The 11,815-nt window shown below is 35.6% G+C and overlaps 1 protein-coding gene across 1 annotated transcript; it reads right to left on the bottom strand.

Moving 5' to 3' along the window:
• Nucleotides 1–1,833: 1,833 nt before the first annotated feature.
• Nucleotides 1,834–5,387, bottom strand: LOC110109885 (subtilisin-like protease SBT1.2). Its single transcript, XM_020841091.2, has 5 exons — nucleotides 5,002–5,387; nucleotides 4,523–4,692; nucleotides 3,878–4,414; nucleotides 2,821–3,724; nucleotides 1,834–2,422 (listed from the first exon to the last, which is right to left on the bottom strand). The coding sequence occupies exons 1-5, from the start codon at nucleotides 5,385–5,387 to the stop codon at nucleotides 1,834–1,836; spliced, it is 2,586 nt and encodes an 861-aa protein (XP_020696750.2).
• Between the last annotated feature and the right edge of the window lie 6,428 nt (nucleotides 5,388–11,815).

Here is an 11,815-nt window from a genome sequence, read left to right as displayed (position 1 = left end):
GCGGGGTCACCCTTTGCCATTCCTAGAATATTTACATCATTGACAAAGTTTCCTGCTGCAATGCTTTCTACGTGAGCTCCATGCCCATTTGTGTTTTAAGGGGAAGGGTATGTACCTCCAAAAAATAACTTTGCTCTGGTGATCTTATTGTTGCATGGAAAACTTGCATATGAACAATTACCCTTCCATTTTGTAATAGGTGGCTTTGGTGGCATGTTAGTGTCTTTGAATGAAGGATGTCTAGGCTTTATGCTAGTGTCAATTACGCCAATGATAAGACATTTTCCCGTCATAGAGGATCTCCATGTGCTATATGTGGTTAAACCGAGATATCTATTAAAGCACATAAGAGTTTTAAATTTCATCCTACTTCTAATGTCTAGAAAACAATAACACCTACTTCCTTAACAAGCCAATATCATCTTCTCATAAAGAATAAAAAATATCATACTTTGGTGTATAGGTTGTAGCAAGCTGGTAGTGACGATCGCGCTGCGCATAGAGAAAGCCGTGTTTAGACTTGATGACCTCCAACTCTCCCGGAGTGAGGCGGGCGGCGAAGCCGCTGAGAACATGACGGTAAGAGTATACCAGCCCCAATAAAAACATCTCTCAAAGTCAAGTGTTGAGTTTGGTAGGAAGGATTGGTGAAAGCTCTCAAAGTCATTGTCGCTATAATTGAACCAAATAATCGCCCCAATAAAAACATCTCTAAGAAAATATAAATTTATTTTAATGTGCTTTAATATTATAGCCAACATAGAAGTTCTTATGAGTTTATCTTTAAGTGCCCTAAAATTGATTGTGGTTCTAATTGGGGAATGTTATATTCTATAAATTAAAAAAATAATTAAAAATATATAAATATTTTGTATGTTAAGTCATGTAGAGCTTAACAAAACTTTAAAGTGAGTTAATTTAGGCTTCATTTGAGATAACTTTCTTATTTAATAAAATTTAAATAATATTAGCGCCAATAATGCAGATAATAAAATATTGCATAATTTAAATTATATTTATGGACCATTTATTAATTGATTCTTTTTTTTTTTTAAATGCTGGAAGCTCGAGTGCATGATTTGTTCATCAACACATGAAAAAGTTTCTGAAAGAAAATGACCATCTCCAAAGAAAAGTATTATCAATATCATATCGCATGCGAAAGTTTGTAAATATTACAGAGAAGGTAAGCATATTTGCTGAGTTGAGGCCAATGAATTTAGATTTTATTTAATAAATTAAAATATCAACAAATAGACATTTTGTAGTTTGATCTCTGTATATATATTTGTTTTGAACATTTGTTGATTGCACTCAAACATTTATTATATTTAGCATTATGCAAGAACTGGTAAATTATGTGAACCTAATAGCAATCGGTGTGGTCACCACATGCTTGCCTGAATCCCATACAATTTTCCCTCTTCTTATCATGTAACTCCTCCGTCTCGGATAAGCACCTTTCAAGACAAAGTTGACATTGTAGCTTACCTCCTGATTCAACCTCGTAAATCGAAGCTTATAAGTTGACAGAAAAATTGCTACCCCCACGGGCTCGGTAATCTTAGCTGAGTAGTCATCTCTTGCATCCCCCACATTCTTCACCGTCCTGTTCACTATTTGACTCATCTTTGATCTAGTCAAATTGATCGCGATTGATGGGTAATTAAGTTCTGACGCGGTTAGATTCTTAACCATATTGCAACGTGTTTGTTTTCCGATCGTAAGTAAAACCTCCGTATCATTATACCCAAGGCCACAAAGATATCCAATATAGTCGTTTAAGGTGAGCCCAAACACAAGACCTGGGTCCATCGCTCTGGTCGGGTTCACCTAACCAGCCCCTGTGGCATATATCCCTGCAATTTTGTATGAGGTATCATCGAAAATGAGATCGCCTGCATCCGTCCATGAGTCATTCGAGGTTGTTACAACTGCTGATATGATCTCCGCTGGGGTCCACCCAAGGTGTTTGCTCCTCACCAATGCTGCAATTCCTGCTACGTGTGGTGCGGCCATGGAGGTTCCACTGTCAAAGTTGAAGGTGTGGGTCGCCAATGGATTTGGGTTAGGGCCAACATCTGTATGCCAGACGGCCAAAATGTTTACTCCAGGGGCGAGCACATCGGGTTTGATGATCCCACCATTCATTCGGCTTGGCCCGCGGGAGGAGAAAGATGCAACAGTGGGGGAGGGAGTAAATCCGAATTGGGTGCCATTGAAGCGTATGCTGGCAAACGCATTGGGTTGATTGTTGTAGTAGTAGTCTAAAATTTCTAATATTGCCGGGTGGTCTATATTTGATGCCGGAAGAACATGAGCAGACGAAAAAGTAGTGTGTCCTTGGGAAGGCTCGTTTATTATGATCATCCCCTCCGCGCCAGCTAGGTATGCCGCCTCTCCTTTCACCTCATCCTTAAACCTGCCAGCCATGCATATCACAATTTTACCTGCCATTCAATATACATGTGCTAGCTCATATTAATTAACAAATTTAGATTTTATTTAATAAATTAAAATATCAACAAATAGACATTTTGTAGTTTGATCTCTGTATATATATTTGTTTTGAACATTTGTTGATTGCACTCAAACATTTATTATATTTAGCATTATGCAAGAACTGGTAAATTATGTGAACCTAACAGCAATCGGTGTGGTCACCACATGCTTGCCTGAATCCCATACAATTTTCCCTCTTCTTATCATGTAACTCCTCCGGCTCGGATAAGCACCTTTCAAGACAAAGTTGACGTTGTAGCTTACCTCCTGATTCAACCTCGTAAATCGAAGCTTATAAGTTGAGAGATAAATTGCTACCCCACGGGCTCGGTAATCTTAGCTGAGTAGTCCTCTCTTGCATCCCCCACATTCTTCACCGTTCTGTTCACTATTTGACTCATCGTTGATCTAGTCAAATTGATCGCGATTGATGGGTAATTAAGTTCTGATGCGGTTAGATTCTGAACCATATTGCAACGTGTTTGTTTTCCGATCGTAAGTGAAACCTCCGTATCATTATACCCAAGGCCACAAAGATATCCAATATAGTCGTTTAAGGTGAGCCCAAACACAAGACCTGGGTCCACCGCCCTGGTCGGGTTCACCTGACCAGCCCCTGTGGCATATATCCCTGTAGTTTTGTATGAGGTATCATCAACAATGAGATCGCCTGCATCCGTCCATGAGTCATTCGAGGTTGTTACAATTCCTGATATGATCTCCGCTGGGGTCCACTCAAGGTGTTTGCTCCTCACCAATGCTGCAATCCCTACTACGTGTGGTGCGGCCATGGAGGTTCCACTATCAAAGTTGAAGGTGTGGGTCGCCAATGGATTTGGGTTAGGGCCAACATCTGTATGCCAGGCGGCCAAAATGTTGACTCCAGGGGCAAGCACGTCGGGTTTGATGATCCCACCATTCCTGCGGCTTGGCCCGCGAGAGGAGAAAGATGCAACAGTGGGGGAGGGAGTAAATCCGAATTGGGTGCCATTGAAGCGTATGCTGGCAAATGCATTGGGTTGATTGTTGTAGTAGTAGTCTAAAATTTCTAATACTGCCGGGTGGTCTATATTTGATGCCGGAAGAACATGAGCAGAAGAAAAAGTAGTGTGTCCTTGGGAAGGCTCGTTTATTACGATCATCCCCTCCGCGCCAGCTAGGTATGCCGCCTCTCCTTTCACCTCATCCTTAAACCTGCCAGCCACGCATATTACAATTTTACCTGCGATTTAATATACATGTGCTAGCTCATATTAATTAACAAATAAATGGATTATTTAATTACCAAATATTATATAACAAGTATATATATTAATTCAACAGTTATAGACAATATGGATCATAATTTTGATTTCATGACAACATTATTGATTACCTCTTAAGTCAAATTTAGCCAATTGATTGGGCAAACAAACACGAGCCCTAAGGTTACCATTCTTGCCAGGATATACAAGCTCCAACTTCTTAGTAGAATTCCAATGATTTGGTTGGTACGCTGACTCTCCAAGGAATGTTCTACCATCTCCCAACTCCACAATGGATGCTATTCTTCGATTAGTGGTTGATGCTCCAACAGTTAACACCCATGGTGCACAATGACTGAGTGTCTCTATCTCAGGGCCTTTATTTCCGGCTATAGAGACAGGAATGATTCCATGTTGTAATGCTGCCATAGAACCCCTAGAAATTGCATCCTCATAAAGCTTATCATTATGAAAGCCACTAATAGACATCGAGATAATGTCCACCCCATCTTTTATGGCTTGATCGATTGCAGCATACGTGTCAGTTTTCTTACACCCAGGTGGATAGCAAACTTTGTAAATCGAGAGAGGAGCCATAGGTGCCATGCCAGATGCTGGATCACCCTTTGCCATTCCAAGAATATTTGCATTCTTGACAAAGTTTCCAGCTGCAGTGCTTGCCACATGAGTTCCATGTCCTTCCGTGTCTTAAGGGGAAGGGTGTAACCCTCCATAAAATGCCTTTGCTCCGATGATCTTATTGTTGCATGGAAAACCTGCGTATGAACAGTTGCCTTTCCATTTTGTAACAGGTGGTTTTGGTGGCATGCTAGTGTCTTTGAATGAAGGATGTCTAGGCTTTATGCCGGTGTCGAGTACACCAATGATAAGACCTTGTCCCATCATAGAGGATCCCCACGCGTTATATGTGGTTAAGCCTAGATATCTATTAAAGCACATAAAAGTATTAAATGTCATCCCACTTCTATTGAAAAGAAAATATACTTAATGTAAAAATAAAAATATACCTAATTCTTACACAAGCCAAGATCTTCGTAATTTATATATATTAAAAAATTTTCGGAATTTATATAAAAAAAGAATATGATGTTGACATTTGGCATAGATTTAAGCTTTTTATTAAAATAATAATAATAATTGTTCTCTATTTTACTTTCAATTTTTCTCAAAATACTCATAATATGTTACTTTCAAATTTTACAGACAATAATTAAGGGAATAAAAAGTACAATACTTTGGTGTATAGGTTGTTGCAAGCTGATAGCTGCTGTCACATTGCGCATATAGAAAGCTGGGCTTAGACTTGATGGCTTTCAACTCTCCCAGAGTGAGGCGGGCGGCGAAGCCGCTGAGGACGTGACGATAAGAGTATACCAGCCGTGGTTCTCCAGAATCGAGGGTGGAGTTTGGTAGGAATGAGCGGTGAAAGCTCTCGAGGTCACCATCGCTGAGTAGCTCGTGATGCTCATGTCTCTCCACGTCGATAATGTATACTTGTGTGCCATGGTTTTCAACTACTTCATCGACTATGGGGAGAAGCTGAGAATTACTACTTTGAAGTAGTAGTAAAAGAAGAAGTTTAATGAGTAGAAACATGACAATGGGACTGCAATGCTCCATTTGGTATAGAACTCGTGAAAGACTACGATGGAAACACATGAACATATATAGCGATGTGTGAGTATTGCATTGTGCATGAATACATGAGGAAGCTTCCTGATTAGTAATAATGGAGAAGAAGGCATGGACAAGCTTCCTGGTCATTGATAATGGAGGAAGAAGGACAAGCATCAGAGAACATGGAATGGAAAAGGATCCGATTTGCCCACGATCTTCTTCTGAGCACTGATGGAGGTAATTAAGAGATATTTGACATCGGACTGTACCGGCAAGGAAAAATATACCAGCAGAAACTTCGCGAGCTGCTTAAACTTGTTATTTTCTTATAAGTTAGTTTTGCTCTAGAAATTAAAATTATCCTTTTTTGAAAGGGGGATTTACATACATACCAATTTATTTCATACTATTTAGATATCTAACATCTAAAATATTAATATTACAGGCATCTCGCACTTACATGGCCAAATAATATGTAGGTATTTTTAATATTTAGTATTGAGTCCATGGCACCAACCCGTGACCACCCTTTGCTGCTTCGATGCTTATTATTAGTGGGGATAGTAATTTTTATTTTTATATATGATATGACTCATAAAATTGATAATTTTGGTTATTTGTTAGTATAAAATGCTTAAATTCAAATTAAAAAGCTTGGAAATTTATTTTAGAAGTCATATAGACTCTATTTTAGATGTCACCATGCGATTATGTGTTTTTTAAAGAACTGTTAGGCTCAAAATACCTAACACCTACCATTTCATAATATTGATGTCTATTGTCGCTCCACATTAGTTGAAATTCGATAACTATTATTTTTTAAGTTTGCCCGACATTTAATGATTGTTGGTCATAGATGCCGAACAAATTTTTTCTAATGCTCAATCTGTATTTTATTATGAGCATAAATATGCCGATCATGTTTGATGCTCAATATTGACACAATTTCTAACATCCCATGTCGACAATTGTCTGACACATGCAAACGACAAATGGTTGTTAGGCACCAAGGTTTATATTATCTGTCATTCAATCTCATATCTTGTCAAGAGAACATTTATATCAATTCTACACCACCGCTTGCTTTTGATGTTCCCTAACAATTGTTGACTAATATATGCTAGCCATTAATGAATATTTTTATGGTCACCTAACCTCTCCACCAATTTTGAGAAAGACTAAGCTGATATGTTAACTGTGAAAATTCACATAGCCTTAGAGTTAAGAGGACAAATTTGAGTGAATGTATTTAGTTAGAAATGAGCAATAAAAATTTGAGCAGGAGTAGCACTTTCGGGGTGGTGGTTGGGGATGTAAAGACAAGCCCCATTGGTAGGATGTTGCAAATGTTGAGGGTAGTGCGAGATGATATGGTTCGCATCTCTTGTGGAGGTGCACATTTGGTACTGACAGTGGGTGTGGGTCTTTGAAAAGATTCTACTCGAGCGGCTTGAATGAAACGGATGAGATCACACTATTATGTAGGACAAAACGATCACAAATCTTTACACTCTATACAAGCAATCCATTGCAATAACAAATTGAATTATACATACGATTACTTGTAGAGAATATCAGCTTCCAGCTACACATCTCAATGGATAATAATATATATATAACTTGATAGTCACTAAATTTCTCCCATCTGATACATCAACTCGAATGAGGTTTGTTTAATGTGACTATTGGTTTCCCATGAACGTAAGCCCCGTGATTAATTACATTTTAGGCATTGACCCAAGAATAATCTCGATTAGAGATATTATATTATTCTCTTCCAGATTTTATGCATAGTGAAATATCTAGCCTCTCCTAATCAAAATAAAATTAGGCTCAATCTACCTATTAAACTTGCAAGGATCATACAGTCACTCAACTGGACAAAAGAGGATAAATCATGAGGGGAATCATTTCATACCAAATATACTTTTAAAGATGGAAGCGAAGCCATTACCTATCTAACAAGAAGGTATGCAGCGATATACCCATATCGCCAGCCTTTGATCCTAAATCTATAGGGATGTATGATGTTCCTAATATTAATGCCCATCGACCTAACTAGTGCAAGACACCAATGTGACTTATAACCTAAAACCCACTAGGGATCTAGGCAGCTCGTCTTGGATTTACCACCCTTTTCGAAAAGGGGCACTAGCTATACTCCACTTAGCATCTCAAATCTATAAAATCTAGTCTTATGTGAATGCTAGAGTGGTGGGAGGTACATAAGGGAAATGGGCATTAAGCCAGACCATGAATTATATTATGTTATGCAAAATTAACTATTCCTTTATGTGTTGAAAATAAAATCTTTATGCTTGACTTAGGTTATGCATGCATGGGTAAGACAATCAGAACAAGCTAGTAGACACTATGAGGTGGACTTGGTTTGAAATAATAATTGCATTTTAAAAAATTAACCCAATAGTGGTCATGCATTTAGTTTTAAAAAGTTGGTTAATTTTAATTTTTATGTTCAATTTCTTCCTTAGGAAAATTTTTATCTTTATAGAAAATTTAACATCCTAATAGCCTAAAGAAGACTCTGTCCAAGCCACCCAAAGCAAAGAAATAAAATAAACCTAAGAAAAATATGTAGTTCTAATGTGCAAGCAATATAAACACACCAATCATAAGAAAATGAATAATAGTTAAAGGTTATAAATACAGCTAGGTTCTGTAATACACCCCTAGAAAATGAACAAAGATAGATGAGCTCCATCATACTACAACTCAGCCTAAATCTATACAAAACTAAAAAGGTGTGTAGGTTCTTGATCGATCTTTATATGTTTAGCCTCCTTGCTTCTGAAATACCAATACACCTGCTTGGCTTTTTTAACTAAAATTATATTTTAAAAATAAAAATTATTTAGATTCCCTACAAAAATAGATTAGCATAGTTATAATAAAATATATAATATGTACATCCGGACCTAGTCCTTAGGGTTGTATTCTCAAGGGCTTAGAATCTTTGTAGTACCTTTAAAAGGTGTATTTATAATAATTATTTGAGCATTTTTATTAGCCCCTTAGAAATGTGGCCACCTATAAAAAATATTTCTATAAATAATCTAAACACAGTAAGGGCAACACCCCACTCTTCAATCCATAAAAATAAAAGAAAACTACCTATTAAACTTGCAAGGATCATACAGTCACTCAACTGGACAAAAGAGGATAAATCATGAGGGGAATCATTTCATACCAAATATACTTTTAAAGATGGAAGCGAAGCCATTACCTATCTAACAAGAAGGTATGCAGCGATATACCCATATCGCCAGCCTTTGATCCTAAATCTATAGGGATGTATGATGTTCCTAATATTAATGCCCATCGACCTAACTAGTGCAAGACACCAATGTGACTTATAACCTAAAACCCACTAGGGATCTAGGCAGCTCGTCTTGGATTTACCACCCTTTTCGAAAAGGGGCACTAGCTATACTCCACTTAGCATCTCAAATCTATAAAATCTAGTCTTATGTGAATGCTAGAGTGGTGGGAGGTACATAAGGGAAATGGGCATTAAGCCAGACCATGAATTATATTATGTTATGCAAAATTAACTATTCCTTTATGTGTTGAAAATAAAATCTTTATGCTTGACTTAGGTTATGCATGCATGGGTAAGACAATCAGAACAAGCTAGTAGACACTATGAGGTGGACTTGGTTTGAAATAATAATTCCATTTTTTCTTAAAAAATTTACCTAAGAGTGGTCATGCATTTAGTTTTGAAAAGATTGGTTGATTTTGAATCATATGTTCATTTTTATCTTAGAATTTTTTTTTCGATTTGTAGAAAATTTAACATCTTAAGAGTCTAATACAAAGACTCCGTTTGAGCCACCCCAAAGCAAAACTGTTTAAGAAACATATAAAAAACATGCAGTTCTAATGCACAAGCAATATAAAAAAACTAATAATCAACCAACAATATTAAATTGAAGTCCCAAAATATAGTTGGCTTCTACAATACACACCAAAAAAATTAAAAAAGGGGTAGCTGAGCTTTACCATAAATACAATTTAACTTAAATCTAAGCAAAAATGAAATGGTGTATGGGACTTTAATTGATCCACCTGCTTGGCCTCCTACCTTCTGACATACCCACACAAATACATGACTTTTCTATCTAAAATTACATCTAAAAAAAAAAATTTACATAAATTCCTGTTTGCATCTTTCGTGGGAAGGTGTGAAAATCCATTGCATTTATATTTTCTTTGGGATAATTTGAATATATATTTTAGATTTTTAGTTATGTAGCTAAACTCATCATCATGAATGATATATCACATCGGGAGGTGAAAATGTCATCCTCTAATAATTTCAGATTACAAAACTATAAATTTTATCCTAATTATCATAGTAAAATTTAGAATAAAATTACATAAGATTTTGAAGAGTCAAAAAAATTCTTGGGATTCATGGTAGCCCAACAGGTTAAAGTCAATCTTGAAAGATTAAGGCATTAAGAGATATGATTCACTCGAGAAATATTATGGAAGTTCAAAGGCTAAATGGAAGGATTGTGACACTATCTTATTGTTTAGCACGCTCAGGGGATAAATATATGCCTTTCTTCAAGATATCGAGAGGTGCTCATTGCTCAGGGTTTTAATGAACTGTTGAATGTCAAGAAGCTTTTGAATAGCTTTAAAAATATTTGGCATCGTCGTTACTACTTTTAAAACCAATAAAGGGAGAAAAGGTATAGTCGTATCTAGCTATCTCTTCATATGCTATAAGTTTGGTCTTGATTTGAGAAGAAAATGTTATATAGCGTCCCATTTATTAGGTTTTTGTAAGATCATGTACGAAACAGAGGGATGCTTCATTAACAGACAAAACAACATTGAAATTATTCTATTCGGCCAAAAAATTACGTCCAAACTTTTAGGCTCATACAATTTGAGTATATAGAAATCTCCTTTTAAAAATATCCTTAAAAAATTAGAATCATTTGGTAGATTAATCAAGTGGTCGGTGGCTTAGACCCGAGATTAAGTCTCAAGTACTTACATATTTTATTGTTGAGTGCACCATCCCTATTTTTTGTGAGCCAACAGCTACTTCTCTTTTTCTTATATGCTGGACACTATATGTTGATGGAGCTTCTGAAAGTTTTTGCATTTGAACTGAAATTTTATTAATCATCTTAAGTTACTCTTGAGTACGGGCTCCATCTAAAGTTCCCTGTAATGATCAATACTATTGAATATGAAGCCCTTAATGCCAAGTTGTGGCTGGTTATAGACTATGAGGTACAAAACTTGGTGATTTACATGGAGTCAAATTGGTTATCTTCCAAATAGAGGGAGAATTTGAAGTATTTGCTAGAATTGCAATTAAAGCGTAATTGAGCTTGTGTCAGAATTGCATAGTTTTCTATAACAGTAGACGACAAAAATCCCACTAAGAAAAAAAATACATATTTTTAAAAAATAATTAAATTACGAGGGATTATATAAAATAATATTTTAAGATTTTTATCAAACTAAAACACTATTTTCAAAGTCTCGATAATTTTCTATTCAATAAAAACCCCACAAATTTCAAAACCTACAGTAATAAAATTTAAAAAAAAATTATAATTTTAATCTCTATAACATATAAAAAGTTACACTATGAAAGTTTTACTTGTGCAAAATTATTTCAATTTTTTACTAACGGAAACAAAATCTAATCGAAAATTTTTATAAAAATTGCTTATTTTTAGGCATTGATAATGTGACTTATTTTGAGACATAAAAGTTTCACAATTGGGTCGATGGACAAAAATGGCGCTATGACCTCTAAACCTAATTTTCTTTGTCTGTCTCCTGATCTCTTTCTCCACTCTTTTTTCCAAATTTTCCTTCTCCCAGCTTTCTATTTTACGAAATGGGAAAAATGTAAAAGATGAAAAATGGCTTTAGTAAAGTGGAAAAGGATTTTTTAAATAAAATATTATTATTTTAATTATTTAAGTTTTTTAAGGTTAAATTCATTTAAATTTTTTTATATCTTCAAATTCATGAATATAAAAATTATATAAAAATATTCATAAATATATTAACTAAGAATTAATGTCCAAAACACTGGTGAATTCGAACACGAAAACATACACTTAACAGTTTTAAAATTCTCACTTGTAAAACAAGCGCCAATTTTTTAAGAAATTTCACCAGTGTAAAAAAATTATCAAAATTAGTGAAGCTAAAACACACAGTAATATCTATGTTATAGCGAATATGGTTTGTGATTTAGACATATAATGACTTTTGAAAAAGTTGTTGATAGTTTCAGGTCCAAAAAAACTCTAAAAAATTTTAGAATTTTCACATCTCCCCGCTCCACATTGGTTGCTATTCTTCGATAAGTGGTTGATGCTCCAACATTTTAGAAATTTCATCTTAGACATCTGTTTTGTCCTGGGTGA

This window comes from Dendrobium catenatum, unplaced genomic scaffold, assembly GCF_001605985.2.
Source record: "Dendrobium catenatum unplaced genomic scaffold, ASM160598v2 fragScaff_scaffold_1651, whole genome shotgun sequence".
NCBI lineage: Eukaryota > Viridiplantae > Streptophyta > Magnoliopsida > Asparagales > Orchidaceae > Dendrobium > Dendrobium catenatum.
The sequence above is the reverse complement of the archived record's forward strand: the minus strand, read 5'-3'. Positions and strand labels throughout refer to the sequence as shown.